General features: G+C 40.8%; 1 protein-coding gene across 2 annotated transcripts in view; it reads right to left on the bottom strand.

Moving 5' to 3' along the window:
* pou6f2 (POU class 6 homeobox 2) overlaps positions 1–16,835 on the bottom strand; it is a 132,316-nt gene that overhangs the window by 48,442 nt on the left and 67,039 nt on the right. For both annotated transcript variants that reach the window (XM_064330810.1, XM_064330809.1), the window contains exon 6: positions 401–768. In XM_064330810.1, the coding sequence (XP_064186880.1) occupies positions 401–768 (368 nt within the window). The remainder of the gene's footprint in view (positions 1–400; positions 769–16,835) is intronic.

Here is a 16,835-nt window from a genome sequence, read left to right as displayed (position 1 = left end):
TAATTAATGAACTTTTTCATGTTTTTGAAAGAGGGCATTTACTCTGTGACATGTTTGAAATGTTTTCATAACATTGACTAATTCACACATAACAGGTTTCAAATTTAATTTATATACAAAGGACACTCTTTCAGCTCCTGTTTTTAAATGGTCTGTAGGCCTTGAAATATGCGTAAGTCATTGGTGGGCACTGGTGTCTTCTAACTACACATACTACCTTGTCATAGTGACCTGGTTACCCTGGTTACCTCCATGGACAATGTCAGACGCTTTCTGTAAACACAGTCTGGTGTTTTCGTCTGAAACCAAGATACCTGCCTGTACAGACATAACATCTGCCAGGTTGTGCCACAACACCGCTCTCAGCGCGTGCCTGCGCGGCGTTCGTCACGGCCCTTACCTGGAGGGGGGTGGGCGGGGTGACCGGGGAGGGCAGGCTGCGAGCCGGCGAGTGGTTCTGTTTGTGCGGGGGGGAGGCGGCTCGGGGGAGGGACTGCGGGGGCTGGACAGCGCCATGGGAGGACGAAGTGGAGGAGGTGGAGGACGAGGAGGAGGAGGAGGATGACGAGCACTGCTGCTGGTTGGACGGAGGCTGCGGATGCTGGGCCGTCAGCTGATTGTGGGAATGGGGGTGCGTCTGTCCCGGGTGCTGTTGCTGCTGCTGCTGTTGCTGCTGTTGCTGCTGCTGCTGCTGCTGCTGGTGTTGCTGGTGTTGTAGTTGTTGCAGCTGCTGCAGGTGCTGGAGCTGCGAGTTCAGGGATGAGGTAGCTGCCACAGGAAAGAGAGAAATATGCATCAAAAACAAATGCAGAACCAAACATTATTGGATCCGGCAACTTACTGTTTGATCAGCTTTTTTTAAATATAAGAGGACAAAGGTACAAAGCACAAAAACTAATGTATAAAAACAGTGAAGCTTATTTTTTTTTTCCATTTAGGTCAGCTGAAGGCTTTTCAGCGTTTTGCGGAAGGAAATGGTGAAATTAGGTTTTACTTCACTGACAAAAATCAATGGAGGGGAAATAGCACAGCTCTTCCAAATCAGTGAGAAAATCATCTTCATTTGGAAACTTTAAAGTGTAACCCCAAAAGACAGACAGCCACGCCCGTCCTCCCAGCACACGGGTTGCGCCAGCCAGACGGTACGTCCCGGGGTATTGTGGGTGAGAGCGAAAGAGAAGAGAGAGGCGACTGAATGAGACTCCAAGGTTAAGTTATGGAGGAGCTGATCAACAATTCTGTCAGCACTCCAAAGTTTGCGGTGTCACCTCGATACAGCAACGCATTAAAAATGGCCAGACCTGACAGCACTTATCAGCAGGGAAGCAACTGGGCTGCCTGATCTCAGGCAGCTACGGAGTGAATTATACGGCATGCCTCGCACAGGTAACTTCACGTGAAAAACAATGGGGGTGGGGTGGGGGGAGGAGGAGGAAGGACCTCAGTGTCCGGCCAACAAATGAATAGCCAAATAATTACTCTAATAACAAACTAATAACCGAATAATTACCGAATCAACTGTTTGCCTTCAGCATTTGCGTTGCTGAAACACGTTTAGAAGCGGATTCCAAGGTAGTTTGGAAGTGACCAAGGGCCGTTTATAGTCAGAAGGCGGATTCTCTCCTTTTTTGTGCAAAGTGGAGATTTGTTCAAACGAGCGAACACACATGAAAGCATAGAAAACTACTGTGAATAGGAAATATATATTTTTTTAGCGGAGCAATATGTTTCACCCAAAGACTGAAGCTTAATTTACATTGTGATCTTGTTTCGTTCCAGTTGCTTTAAGCCTTCATTTATTTTCACACATATTGTCTCCTACATTAGTATCTTTTTAAAAGCCCTATCTCAGAAGCAGATGAGACAAATTGGCCGGAACATTATAATGCACTGAAACGACAGCCTCAGGTACAATTACTTACTGTACACCATGATGCTGCCAAATTTGGTTTTACTTATGACTTAAGTCTGTGAAACAGTACATGCTTACTACTTGCATGTACATAAGATAAATTCCTGGATTTGAGAAACTACAGTAATTAGGGATAATGTGCATTCAGATGACAGTAAATGTAACGATAATGGTCAAATTGATTGTATATTGATTGCTGCATTAAGCATACACTTTTTGTCCATTTATCTTCATGGTGAAAAATTCAGAATGGAGATTTTCACCATATCTTAAAGGTTGACTGTCACCACATCAACAGGAATTAGACTGAACTTAATTTAACTGAATGACAGTGATAACAATAGCAACAAAACTAAATATAATAAAACTGTTGAAAATACTATTTCATCACAGTGCACACTTCAATATGAAAGAACTGGTCTTCTGCTGATCTCTAGCTGTGTTTATGGCAAATATACTGTATAGTCCAACACATTTATCTTTTTAATCATTAGGGTTAGAGACCACATGTAAACTCCTGTGTCATAATTCTAATAAGGACCTGTGGAATTTCTTTGGAATCTCATGATTCATTTTAAAAGTAGATTCAGAGAAATTGTACTGTTGAGTGAAAACTTTAGAGCATCTGCCGAACTTTTTTATTTTTACTGCAAGCAAAGTAATGGTGGCAGCGCAAGGGCTATCATACGACCAGGAAGACGATAAAAAATTCTCTGGTCATTACAACCTGAGGCCCTCTGTTCTGCTGATATATTACAGTATCCCTTTCAAACCACTTTAAGGCTTTTACAGCCCTGCTATGCTATATGACAAGTGTTACTAATTTAGGAAAAAACACCCCTTAGAGGAACTAAAACTAATCAGCACATAAAAAATAGAGCTCCTTAAACTCTGTATTTTTCCTGTTTAAACATATTACAGTCAATTTTCAGTGGTAAATCAACACTGACAGAGTACAGTTGACCCCACTTAGACTCCTATAAAATCTATTAGGGTTAAATTAATACTAACCAGTTTACCATCTAAACGTTTGGGTGTTTCCCAAACTTGAGGATGCTACACATGCAACATATGCACACACACCCATGCACACAGGTACTGTGAACATACACACACACACTAAAACCCATGATAAATTATCAATATTACTGCTTTGGTAAACAGTGAAATTTAGAATACATTTTCATACCATCAAACAGTAGAAGTGCCACTTGTAGATGCAGAGTAACCACTGGCACCATGTATGCATGTACTGTAGAAATAGCTGAGCAGTGCAATTTAAGTTACTGAATGAGCTGACAGTGTAGTGATTATAAGGCAGACAAGTGTATACACTGTGTGTCATAAATTTCACTGTGTATGCACTGTGTCATAAATCTCTAAAAATTGATTGAGTTTTTCAAACAATAACTCAGAAAAGACACATCACAATCATATCAATTATTTCTTTAGCTGCACTGTAGGTGCTGGGTTCTGGAATTCTGGAACACAACAATATTTGATCTGAGATGCCTGCGGTTTTGCACTGACCTCTCTCCAACTCTGAGCAGCAAAAATCACAATAAAAAAGACAAAGCCTGTTAGCCAGTAAACAGCACACTTTTACATTCCTTCTACCTCCTGACACATTGACACCACTCTGGTACCACACCATGAATTATATATAATCTCCACTCCAAAGCCAAGAGTCCAATTCTAACTTGAAATGCTAGGGCAAGTTGTCTCACAAGCTCTGACAGGACCGGCTGCTCATTTTTCTTGCAAGTGGACTGAAAGAAGATACGAGGCGGTGTTAAAGGAGGGAAAACAGAAGCAAGGGAAGGAAGAGGAAGAAAAAAAAGAAACAATAAGGAAAGTTCTGTCAGAAAATTATCTAAACCGGAGGAAGATCAAAGTTGATTTCAGAGTTTCCTCCAGCACCGATTGCAAGGCCAGAGAAAAAAGAACAGCAACAAAAGAAAATGAAGAGAGGAAAACAAATTCAAGGGGAATAACTACAAAGCCCCAAGTGGTCTTATTATATGGCTACACTGCAGGTAACTATATTCTTTAACGGCAGTGCTTTATAAATTCTGTCATCTTGTTAAGACTGTCAGGACCACTGACCTAGCCTTCCCCACTAACAAGGCACCTGGCTTTATCACACACATTCCTTTGACCAATGTTCTCAGCTGGCTGTGGCCAAGCAAGGAACCTGGCAGCTCGCTCCTAACTAATTGTTTTTTTTTTTTTTTCTCCTGCACATTCTGCAAATAAATGAGAAAAAGAAGAGGAGGAGGGTGCTCAGAGGAGAAGAAGACAGGGGAGAAGGTATTATGCATCCCTCAGTGCTCATTATCTCCCCTTTCCTTCTTGGTTGCACGGGGTGCAGATTAACATGCTAAGTCGTCCGCCTTCAAGATAACAACAGGACGCCGAATCAGAGCCTTAACTCCTCCCCGAAGAACATCGTAAACTGCGGGCCGCTGAAGACCCTCCACGATCCCTCTCATCGCGGCTGCTGCTGTTATTTTCTGTACTGTGCAGTCGGCCATTGTGCCGAGTCCAATTTAAATGGCACACTGACAGTTTTCGAGCAATAGAAGGAAAGGGCATAGGAATAGCAGTTGTTCCTCGTCCTTGTCAATACTGGAGAGCGCAGCATAACAGTGCAAGTAAATAACCTCAAGCAAATAAGGCACAGGATATATTATAGGCGACAAATGATGAAGATGTGCAAAAAAAGGCTATATAAAATAAACGACTGGTAATGAGCTGTAGCTGTTTTGTCCTTGAAAATATGTATAATTAATATTCTTTTGTTCTAACAGAACTGTTCCAATAAAAGGTTTTTAAATATATTTAAAGCATTTGGTCCCAACTGTACATGAATTATGGTTCATACCAGCATCAAATTACTTTGAACTGAACGTTTGATTGTTGCCTTCCTAATCACACAAGCTTCCTCTTAGCCCACCTCTTTGATAGGAGACTAGGGAACACATAGGGCATGTTTGTTTTTATACAGGTGCCCTTGTATATCTTCTCACCCCTTGTTTTCATACACAAATAGCAAAAACAGAAAGTCAAATTTGAACGACTCAGCTATAACTCGTAGTGAAGGTTTCAGGAAAGATTGATTGTCAGAGGTCAAAAAGTCAGGTCAAACCTGGCTCATTTGTCAGATGAACGTCATTTTTGTTTTCTGTGTCATGGAGAAGCTGGGGAAAGAGCCTCAACTGTTCCTCATAATTGGAAGCCTGGTTCCAGTCTCCGCCAGCCTGTATTAACACACCCTGCCTCACATCTGTCTCTTTCATTTCCATTTCTCAAGCCTCCATTTTGACTTCTCTCTCTCCACCGAATTTTGGTCCTGCCTGTCTTTTTATGTTTTGACAATAGCATATGCCTTGAGTGTGGGCATGAGTGTGTGTGTGTGTGTGTGTGTGTGCCCGAGTACATGTGCGTGTGTGTGTGTCTGTGTGTTATGTGTCCTGTAATCTGAGCCACAGCTGTAATCTGGGAGCTATCTGGTTTGCAAAGTTATCATCAGTGCAGATGGTGCTGTTGCCATGACACATCAGAGAAAATCAATATTTTGCTCTTAAGTATTGTTATAAAGTATAAATACACTTAAATGGAGATTGTACAGACAGATCTCAAATATAAATAATCACTTCCATCCAATCACTGCCTGAGGAACCAAATAACCTTTTTAAGTGCATTTCTAACGGTAGTGTGGCATAATGCTTTGGGAAGTGGCCTTGCAACTCAGAAATTGTTAATTCAATTCCCATGTGTGGTGCTGCTGTTGTACCTTTGACTAAAGCACTTCATCTGAATTATTCCTGAAAATATATCAAGCTGCACACACGGGCTACCTGCAAAAAGAATGTCAGCTGGGTCGGTTTCTCTGGATAAGAGTGCCCGCTGAATGTCTAGCATGCAAATGGAATTATACTCTCAGTAATTTAGTAGATGTATGCAAATGAGTATGTTTATTCAAATCAATATGAACTAGCCTAGACTCCTTGTAATCATGAGTATATGCAATCCCTTTTGTGAAAAATACAATTCTGAAATATTAACAATGTAGACAATGAAGAATAGTTACATGATTATTTCTCAAAATGTAAAAACTGTCCTGTGACTTATGACACCTGGGTGGTATTTCACAAACCGAAATGAATTAAATCAGGATAAGTGCAAGTTATACGGCTACACTACAGCTTCACTCACATGAAATGGTTAACTCCATTTCACAAAAGCTCTAAGATTAATGTGATCACTCCAGCCTGAGCTGGGTATGTCAAAGGGAGCTAAGTGCATGTGCATGTGCATGTTAAACCTTTCAAGGCACAGTAGCTGCAGATAATCGATTGATGAAAAGAGGATTATTGGGAAAGCAAGACAGTACATTTATACACATAGTCAAGCAAACTTTGAGTTTTGGCTCAACTAGATTTGATTTGCTGTGGAGCAGGTTGTAGATTCTGGATGTGTTGCCATGGCAATGATACTAGAATGCAACTTGATTTCACAAAATGATAAATTCGGTTTTTTAAAATATTTACGAAGTTAATGAGTCAACTTGTCAATCCTGCTTCATAACCTAGACACCCTGCATATCTTCAGCTTGCCAAATGTAGTTTAACTTAAAATGTTAATATAAACATGTTTTATTAATAATTGCTAACAGTACAATTAATTATTTATTTAATGAAAACCAATGCAATATGCCTCTAAGTGTTAAATGTGTATATGATAAATATAATCATGTAAGTGTTGTAACAACTTGTCAGAGTGAAATTAAATGCTAATGGGATACATTTTAAGGAGGCCAAGTACCATAAAATACACAGAATACACACTATTGCCATTGCTCTTTTCCACATATTTGGGATTACAAACCTTTTAAAAACTTTCAAACCTTGACAAAAAATTGCAAGGCTAATATGCTAATATTTGTCCTTAGCTGTGTAGCACTGATTAGCCATTAAAGTCTCTATTTTAGGAAAGCAAAGAGTTACTAACACGAGTGAAAGCACTGGCGTACATCAAAAAGAAGCCTTCCCAAATACATTTTGATTTAAAAAAAATAAATTGAGAGTTTGGCAAGAAAATATTGTACTACGTACATCACAATACTTCCAAACACATCACAGAACTTCTTTTATTAAGAAGCAGGGCTATCATAAGCCATTGACTTTGACACATTTTGTCAACGCGTAGCAATGTGTGGCACTTAAGTGACATCTTCCTCCTAAACCATTTGACATAATGACAGGTAATATCCACGCCTCCATTTATTCTTTTGATGGTACTCAATAAAAGTTCCAAAAAATATTGTTTCTGTATTTTTTTTAACAACTTTACAGCTTCGTTTTTCTTTCTCTCCCAATATGTAATTCCCAATTGTGAATGTAGACGTTTAGTCATCTTAATGTTGTTCTGTCAGTTCGGGAGGACACATGCCCGGCACTAAAATGTGTGTAGACAGTCATCAGTCAGTTCACTGGAGGACTGCAAAGCTAACACAGCTGGTGCAGCCAGAGCACCGGCACCCAGTCGACCAGCGAAACTTGTATTGCATGATGAGGCTGGAAATACCACACTGACATAACCTTCCCTCCATGACACTGGCACCCGGCAGAAATCGGTAAAGGCATAGTCAGGATTCAGCACCAGACCACACGGCACCTCTTAGAGCTGGCGGGTGCTTTTGCACGAACACACTACCTGGGAACCTCAAAATGGCTGACATGAACCAATGAATCTACAGTAATTATATTTGTTTTTATGAACCATTTAATAAAATTTGAAAAAATTTAATCAGACAAAACCATTTTTACACCAACCAAATGCAGACATCTTTCCTGCATTTGGTTGCAATTTGTAAAGATGTTCAATGGCTTTGTATCACCATAATTGTACTGCCTTTTTGGTGAATGAGAAGATGTTGCTTTTGAGTTAGGCCATACAGGTCTAAAAACAAACTGTATTTTGTACCATGGTAGATTTACCTAATTTTCTACACAGGTATCCTTAAGAAATAGCACATTTTGTATCATAATGATTTCTGAAAATACATTAAACTTTCATTGGTTGTTTTTATTTGTAGATTACTATCCTACATGTACAGTAAATTATAAATAGCTAATTATAATATTTACCATCAAAATAAGGAATATTGGAATTATGGAATATTGAACATTTAATGAAATTCAATAGACTAATAGACCAAAGTCTTTAAAAAGTTATTATGGTATAAATGTTATGACATTATTGGCTACAAATTTTAATCACCATATTAGTTGTTTTAAACTTTTATAGTATTACACCATTGTTGCAGTTGTAGTCAAGTTACTACATCATCAATTATTGATTTTGGTTGGCCATAGACAACCAGAGTAATTTCATTTTATACTTATTTCAAAGCATAGAACATGACAGAATTGCCTTCATCATAGGTATAGAAACAAGAAATCAGTTTCCGGCAAAAAAAAATTTTCATAATGAAAAAAGTTTCATAACAGAACAGTTCCATGCTGGACAGCAACAAAAACAAGATGGAAATTTTCAGGGTTATTTAATCCAGAATAATTGGAGATTATTGTAACAGGAACCCTAAAGACTCCACATTGGCCATCTACTTTTTCCAACAAATTTTAGGACTAAGACTAACCAAGTTGGAAGAGAGGGATTTTACAAGCAAATATGAATTTACAAGTTGCTATAGAAATGGTAATCTTGAAACACGACACTGGGCATTAAGTAACAGTCAACAACTTCCAGACCAGGAAAACAAATTGAAGTACATCTTTACATTATACGGATAATATGACGATTGGCTGTATATATTTAAAAATGAAAAGAACGATGGAATGAGATGGATCATTAGTAGTTTGACATAAAGTATTAGCACGCTCGTTTGTTCCGTCCCTTGCTGAACGCATAGCGCACGACAATTAAGTTAATAAGGGCACTTGATTTGCTGATTGATCTGTTGAATCTGCTTTGTCCGGCGAACACATCATGCTGGGAATTACGCGCTCACGGTTTTGATTTAACGCCTCGCGGACAGCCGCTAGTGCGCTGCCGGCGAAGCCACGGTCAATGCGCAGCCGCCTCTCTCTCTCTGTGTTTTCGTACAACAAAGCTTCGAGCTAACGAGCTCCTGAAAACGATCGGATCCCTCATTCCTCATGCAGCGCACGCGGCAGCGGTGGCCCCCCCCCCCACGTCTGCTGCAGGCAGGCAGGCAGGCAGGCAGGCCCGAACCCCCCAAAGGGTTCCTGTTTATGAGAAATCTAAGTCAATAAAAAGAGTTCCTTCCGCTAACCCCCGGGGACACCTGTAATTAATTTTAAGTCATCAAGCGTGGTTTTCAGTCATCTACTGCGGCCGGTGGCGTATAACCCCGGCGTTCCGCGCGCTTCATTAATTTGCACGGGCACCTTACCCCTGGTTCATTCAGACATGCACAGGGCCTCGGGATTACCCCTTAAGCCCGTTAAAATGGCTCTAATTGATGACTGTTTACCGAAGCTTAATGTAATGGATTTATGCCCTGATTAAAATCGGGAGATTTCTCTGATTGCAGCTGCTCCTGCTCCCATTCAGCTTGTTTACTACTTCACCCCCTCCCCCCCCACCCCACACCCCCCCCACAAACACCCCCATCTCCCCACCCCCACCAGCATTCTCACATTGGTGGTGTTTGATCTTGCCTTTAATAAATGTGGGATGAAAGCCATCTGGCAGGGGGTGGCTTTACCTGCCTCCTAAAATCCAGCTCTTCCCGGCATCTCCCCGTGAGCGAACGTCCATCGTCGCTTGGACGCCTGATGAGATTGGGGGCCATTTAATCGAGAGCTACAAATTAGATGACAGCATTTTTCCTCTTCCGATAAAATGCTATGAGTCCGCCCAGTAGGTTCAGCATTGCCGTGCATTTACCCGTCCTGTTTGGAGGGTGCAGAAAATTAAGCAATCAGAGGCTGAGTGGGTACCTACAGTTAAATGAAAGCACCCAGAGAGTATACTTGATCGCAGGCTACCCAGTCCTCTATTTAAGTCCTCCAAACTCTACAGTGCATTTTCACAAGTAGGCCACCAGCAAGCGCCCCCAAAGAACATTATCCCTCTCCACCGCATTCAACGATATGCATAAAAAATGCTTTGTTTGCCAATTTGTGCTAGAAATAAAAATTTTATTTCATGTGCCTTATCAAATAATAAGCATTTTCCTCTTAAGAATGAGCACAATCCTAATAAGCACCATGCAACTAAAATTCTATGCCATTAGGACAGAATGCAGACTGTGCGAGTACCAAAACCCCATGTGGTGATGCACAGTCAGACAGAGCATTGCCCAGACAAGGAGGGCTACATTCTGCAGTGTAACACCTTCCCCTTTGTTCACTAGCAACCCCTACTGGATGACCAAATGCCTGCAATCTGCCTGTCCTTCCAATGAAGTAGACTTGCAGGGTGAAGAACAGTTGGTTGGATAATTCTGTTCTCAATCAATTGTTCAAGCTTTCTCACATCCGCAGAAAAGTGATACTGTACGCTGGGCCAAATGGGGAGGTCCCATTAGATATTCAAAATTAAGGTGAAAAAATTGCAGACTTTCAGGAGGATTTGCATTGTTCTTTTTAATGCCCTGTGATTTTCAGCATTTGCCATGGAAGGTTCCACCTAATATTCTTTCCATTGCTTTTAATTGTTGTGATAATCAAGTTAAATCAACTATTGTGGAAAAAAAACCCTCCATGCAGTCATGCATCAAAAAAGAATTTGTTAAATTAAAGACTAAAAACAAAAGCCTGATTAGGGAATCCATTAGAGAATCCATTCCCTAAGATTCTCTTAGAGAATCCATAAACTTTCTCCACACACATGGTTAAACATGATTAAAAAAATAAGATAAAATAAAATAAATCCATTTATTACAGGACAATAACAACAAAATGAGGAATTTCCCTGAAAATAGCCCTTGGGTAATACTCGTTGCGTTCAGCTGTTTCCTCCAAGTGTCTTCCATACAGAGTTGTTCCGGCCAATAGATTGCCTGTTGTCCAGCAGACAGGGTTTACCCATCACTGCTAGAAAAGGAAAATAGACGTATAGAGCACTGTGACGTGCCACAGAAACCAGGTTGCTACAATGGTAAGGGAATTAACCATTGACTTTGAGCTGAGGAATAGAAGTAAAATAAATATGGGGTGTGTTACCTGCATACCCATACCGATGTGTGACAAAACGCAACATTGAAAGGCACAAAAACTCTGTTTGCTTTGTGGATTTCCTATTCAATTTCTGGATGAACACCAATTAACTGATAGCATAGCTAAGTGAACACAGAATGTATGTGTTACTCCTCCATTGCATGTGCAGAGTGAAAGAAATTTTAGTTTTGTTTCAGTATTTCACGAGATTCAAAATTAAAGCTAAACATAACCATGATTTTAAAGTATGACCACTGGCCACCTTCCCCACAGACGACAATGTGTTAGTGAAGTGCTGGTGGGGCTTTGAGAGAACAAAATGGAGGTGCCAGAGACTAGAGCTGAGAGAGCTGAGGGCTTAGAATTCGAGGCCTATCACTTGTAGGGATCTGGGGATAAAGCTTCAACTTTGTGATGCAAGATGCTATCAAACTGTGTTGTACATTTCTTGCCCCAAGGGGGGATTTGAAAGTATTGGTACCACTCTATCAAAATGAGAAAGAGAGAGAGAGAGAAAAAAAAAAAGGCCTGTGTCGCGCGTCTTTGATGTTTCACGCATTGATTATCTTCAAGTCCCCTGCCCCCTCCCGAGCGAGGCGCGTCCTCTCCTCCTTTTGATAGCCCCGATATGGTTTAGCAGTACGGGACAGAAGGAGCGCTGGATGTCCCCGAGACGGAAATGATATTTTTTTGGTAGCGCCGAACCGGCGTGGCGGCGGCCGGCCTCTCTCGCTTTTTTTTTTTTGTCCTTCGAAACGGAGAGGCGGTCAACTCCTAAGCCTGCGGCTTGACCCGGCGAGGTTATTATACGGTCTTCGTGTTCACATCGTGTGTCGTCGGACCGCAGCAGAGGCTGCGAGTAAAAGCCTCATGCAAAATGTATGCTTATACGCCCGTTTCAGTGGGTGGAAAAATCAATACTGCAGGCTTGATGCACAGAAATGACTGAGTGCTCACTGACTGACACTAAAAGCACCAGGAGACTGAGGGGGGGGGGGCTATATTTGCTGCTCAAGAAATGGAGTGTATTAGTGCTCTTATAATAGTCTGCTCACCTTGTATTAGCCCTTCATCTGGGACTATTTTGATAACAATTATGATTGTGGCAGTTTAAAGCAATTACGCCATTACAAAAACAAGAAAAATAAAAAATAAATGGGGGAAAAAAAATAATAGGGAGGTATCGAAACCAAGAGAGCAGCCTGTTATTTAGCTCTCTTAAAGATGCCATCTTTTATTTCATATCCCAGCAGGAGCATTAAACAATTATTTAGTAGGGAGCAGTGCCCTGAAGAGAGTGGGATGCAGTCTTGGCTCACTCGCTCACTTAGGATTGAAATGAAGTTAATGAAAAGACAACGGAGACATGGGAAGGACAACAGAGAGCCTTTTGTTCCGCGCTGCCTCACTTGGATGTGCTTTTGAAACTTACCACAGACCTAGAGAGCGCAGTCTAAGGGCTGTGACATGTGGGGGAGAGCTCAGTGGGATGAAATGAGCACAAACAATGGGATTCGCTCTTCATTTCGGCTTCCATCTTGGCTCTTTAATTATTCTCTTTAGTCGTCTGGGAGAGGCTGCATTTTAACACAGCCCCTCGCGCACATGCCCGGCAGCGCACGCCGGCTTCCGAGTGAAGATTTCTTATGATTGCCAACGCGCTTTAATTCAGCCCAACAGAGGTGGAACATAAATCCCGCGCGAGCAAACATGCGAAACTACAGTAGGCACAAATTAGCATGAGGCAGAAAATAGATCAGTCACGTACAAATAGTCGTGTAGACGATGTCACGCTCCGCTCCTCTACAGATATTTTGTCGTTTGATGTACCAGAAGCGACCAAAGGCAAGCGCTAACGTATGCAGATGCGTTCGCAGATATACTGACACACAAACATACACAAACACTGCGTGTACATATTTAAAACGTGAACATTAATATATACAGTATACATAATTGTTTGTGTTTTTAATAAGATTAAAAACATTTTCTTTTGTGTATGAATGTGTTCCATTTTTTTTTTCCACGGTGTTTCATACATTTCCCATTTTTTACAGAAGAGATTTTTTTTTTGCCGGTTTAGTGGTTTCCTCCTGAATTGTATATGAGATATCTGAGTGTCTAAAACGATGTATGATAAATGAAGTAGCACGCTACTTATACGCTTATCATGTTCGCTGACTAGCAACAGGTTCAGCAAAGGGCACTGCCAGTAAATGAAATTTTCCGCCAGGACAATATATCATCAGAAGAAATGTATGCACCCGAAACTTACAAGCCTTCTCCAGATGCGGACAAGGTGCGGAATGAGGAGAGGGAGGGAGGAGGGAGGAGGAAGGAGGGAGGGGGAAAGGAAAAGGAGCGGGAGGAGAGGAGCAGATTTGTTGAACCAGCTCTATTTTCATATCAGCTGAGGTCTGCCTTTTTTAACTATTTCGGCCGTGGCTCGAAATTGAACGCAGAATAGCTAATTTCACAGCAAAATCCCTTCAAGATAAGTAGGTATCCTCTTACAGTGCATAGTGATATGCATGGTCATGTAATGTGATTCTGTATGTGTGAAAATCCTTTGCTGTTGTAACAGATTTTCCAAATTGTGTACCACTCCTCTGTGGAAAATTCTGGAATATTCCGGAGAGACAAGGATTTAGGCTCCAGGGTTTATCAAGAATTTCATATGAATATTTGAAATGAGAGACAAGGACAAAATATGTCACTCTCATTGATATAACAGCTTAACAGCAATGCAGAAATAAGATAAACCCAAATTGCTATATGTACTGACCTGCTAGACTAAATTCATTTTACACATCTATTAAGGGATAAGCATCAAATAGATTCATTACATTTTTGAACTAATTAACTTTTGAACCCGCTGACATCGAGCGAACTGAAATTGAAGAGGAAACAGCTAAATGGGTAAGGAGGCTGGGCAATTAGTTTAATTACATTAATAGCTTGTGGATCCCCTGTGTACTGTATGTAGTTAAGAATCAAAATGCACCTTGTATGAATTAAAGAAGAGAAAGGGCTGGTTTCATCTTTGATGCTTTCATTTAGAAACTAAAAGCGGTTTAAAATGTCCTTAATGAATAGGTTATTAAACCAACTCTTTGTTCTTAGCCAAACAGGCTTCAAACTGAGCTTAAACCAGTGATTAAAGTTTAAACCTTTACCCACAGAAAGAGATTAAATGTGACAAGAGAAAGGGAGGAGGAAGGAAGCGTACTAAAAAAGAGAGGAGAGACTGGAAATAGAAAAGCAAAATTAAAAAGGAAGGGAAAAAACTGAGATACTTAGTACTTAACGTTGGTCGCTTGGATCGGGGTGAAATGGATCCCTTCCGTCCACACAGGCGATCGGAACGAGGCTCTTTGTGGCCCGCGCAGATGCTATCTAATCTATCCGTGATGTACTTGCGGTTAGTCTGGTGGGGTTCTCTGGGGATCATTAGACCTCGCTCACCTCTCCCCGGGGCCCTTTTTTACCCTGCTGACGCTCTGTCTGGAGGGGCCAAAAATACAGCCTGCCGCAAATCCAGACCCCCAGAAAGCAGGGCTATTAATTAGGGTAATTAAGATCCCGCCTACAGTTACAGACCGCAGACTCCTTTTAACGCTTACTCGGCCCTTTTACCAACGCTAATGGTTCATTCTCCAGCCATTTGCTAGATCAGTCTTTGGTTTCAGAGGAACAGAGTGGGAAAACAATACGTAATATTGACCTTTTTTGGCAACCTGGGGTAATACACACCCACCACCCACTTCTTACTGTTTAAATGCACATGGTCTTACTTCCTCTGTTCTATACCCCTTTACTCAATAAACATTGTTTTTACTTCTTGGTTGATTTAACCTTTGTGAGAAGATAGGAATTTTTTTCACATTAAGTGATGTTAGCAAACTACTAAGTGCATGCCTGAAGTGTAACCACCCTCTTTCTGGTGGTAGAAATGTGAGGATATGTAATACGTACCTGGTATGACTATTAGACTTTTGCCTAATATGCAGCTTGAACATGTCAAGGAGGTATAACAAGTAAGCATATAATAGGAGGTATAATAGTTTTGAATTCACTTACTTGCTTCAGCAACAGTTAGATAGGGTAATGTATAGACTCAAACATTTATAGCTGCCCCTTTGTAAAAATTAAGAATGAATCGATTCTTACTTTATGGATTATGGTTGTTATCCTGTTTACGGGGAAACACAGTGCGTCTTCACGCTTGAAAATAGGCTGCCAGATATCGACTTGCGTATAAAAAAATATTTATCCAGAAAACCTGGATGTACATCTTAAACCGTAAATGTACATGTTTTTTACTGCTCAGATCTAAAATACCTCCATCTGCAAATAGGAGCACATTTGTACTCACAAGAATGCAATGCTCTTTCTTTAACAACCCGGGCTAAAAGGCTGAATGCATTCAACAACACAGTCTGAGTAGTGCAATGAGTCATATTATAGGAAAATGGAGAAAAAGGATACAAGCCTCTTCACTGAACACAATCCTATATTGTAGGCAATCTGTGATAACACCATTTTCATTTCAGTTCAGTCCCATAAAATTACCATTAACATTACAACTCATGCAGAACGCAGATAAATGTAAAAATGTCAACCAATTCTTCCAGATGGGAATTTCAGTTCCACTAGATGACCATCTCTCTCTCCGCTCTCCCCACCTTGTCTAATATTTCATTTACAACATTTCGTAAGTTAATTTTCTTCCCACTGACCATGTAAATCACAAATCAATTTTCATTTAAAAATGCTTGACTACAGATTGTTCCTGAAAGCTTATGGAATATGTCTGAGCGAGCCCTCGGAAACCCTTCAATGTGAGGAGCACAAATCTTTTGGAAACCCTTTGGAAGAGAAATAAAATAAGTAATAGCTTTGACTGAAAAACACAGGCCATTAAGGGATGGAGCAGCAGCAAAAAATACTATATATCTCAATGCAGTCCCTGATAAGCATTTTAACTGCCTGCATGCTATTTGATACCAGTCTGATTGCATAATTAAATCATCTTAGTATGTTCCACAGTGTGGCTGACTAACAAGGCCGCAAAAACATATGAGAACATGTGTGTGTGTGCGTGTGTGTGTATGTGTGTGTATGTGTGCATGTGCGTGCGTGTGGCTTGGTATGTGCGTGTGTGTGTGTCCGCTTCCCCAAGGTGAAGATAAATACATACACACAGGGAAACACAAATCACACATCTACACACCCATACACACACACACACACACACCAGCGGGCGCGCGCACACACACACACACATACGTGCACAGATATCCACGGTTATAAGCCTAATTGCATTTTCCCATTACATATTTGACTGAGCAATGCAAAGGCCAGTTCCAATCTGCAATAACGTGGTCTGCAATAATGCGCTGTTATACTTCACAAGTTCACAGAATGAAAGCTGGCTGAAAGAGGGAAGGCGCCAAGTTTCCCTGGATTTAATGCCAGTTTGAGAGCTTTTCATAATTGCAGCCTTTCTGCACTGCCTTTCCATCAGAGGAAATAACTGCATCGTCGCTCAAAGGAGTTTGTTAACATTACAGAATGCTGATTAGCCGATGTGACTAACACAATAAGTTTTTTTTTTTTCATGAAATGGCTTTAAAAAATAAAATTGCAATCATGTAACTGCATGCTTATGGTCACACATCTTGTGTTTGTTTATATTTGCCAAGCGTCTT

The sequence above is a fragment of the Anguilla rostrata genome, chromosome 4 (genome assembly GCF_018555375.3).
Source record: "Anguilla rostrata isolate EN2019 chromosome 4, ASM1855537v3, whole genome shotgun sequence".
NCBI classification, from domain to species: domain Eukaryota; kingdom Metazoa; phylum Chordata; class Actinopteri; order Anguilliformes; family Anguillidae; genus Anguilla; species Anguilla rostrata.
Note: the sequence above shows the minus strand (reverse complement) of the source record. Positions and strands in the feature narration are given on the sequence as shown.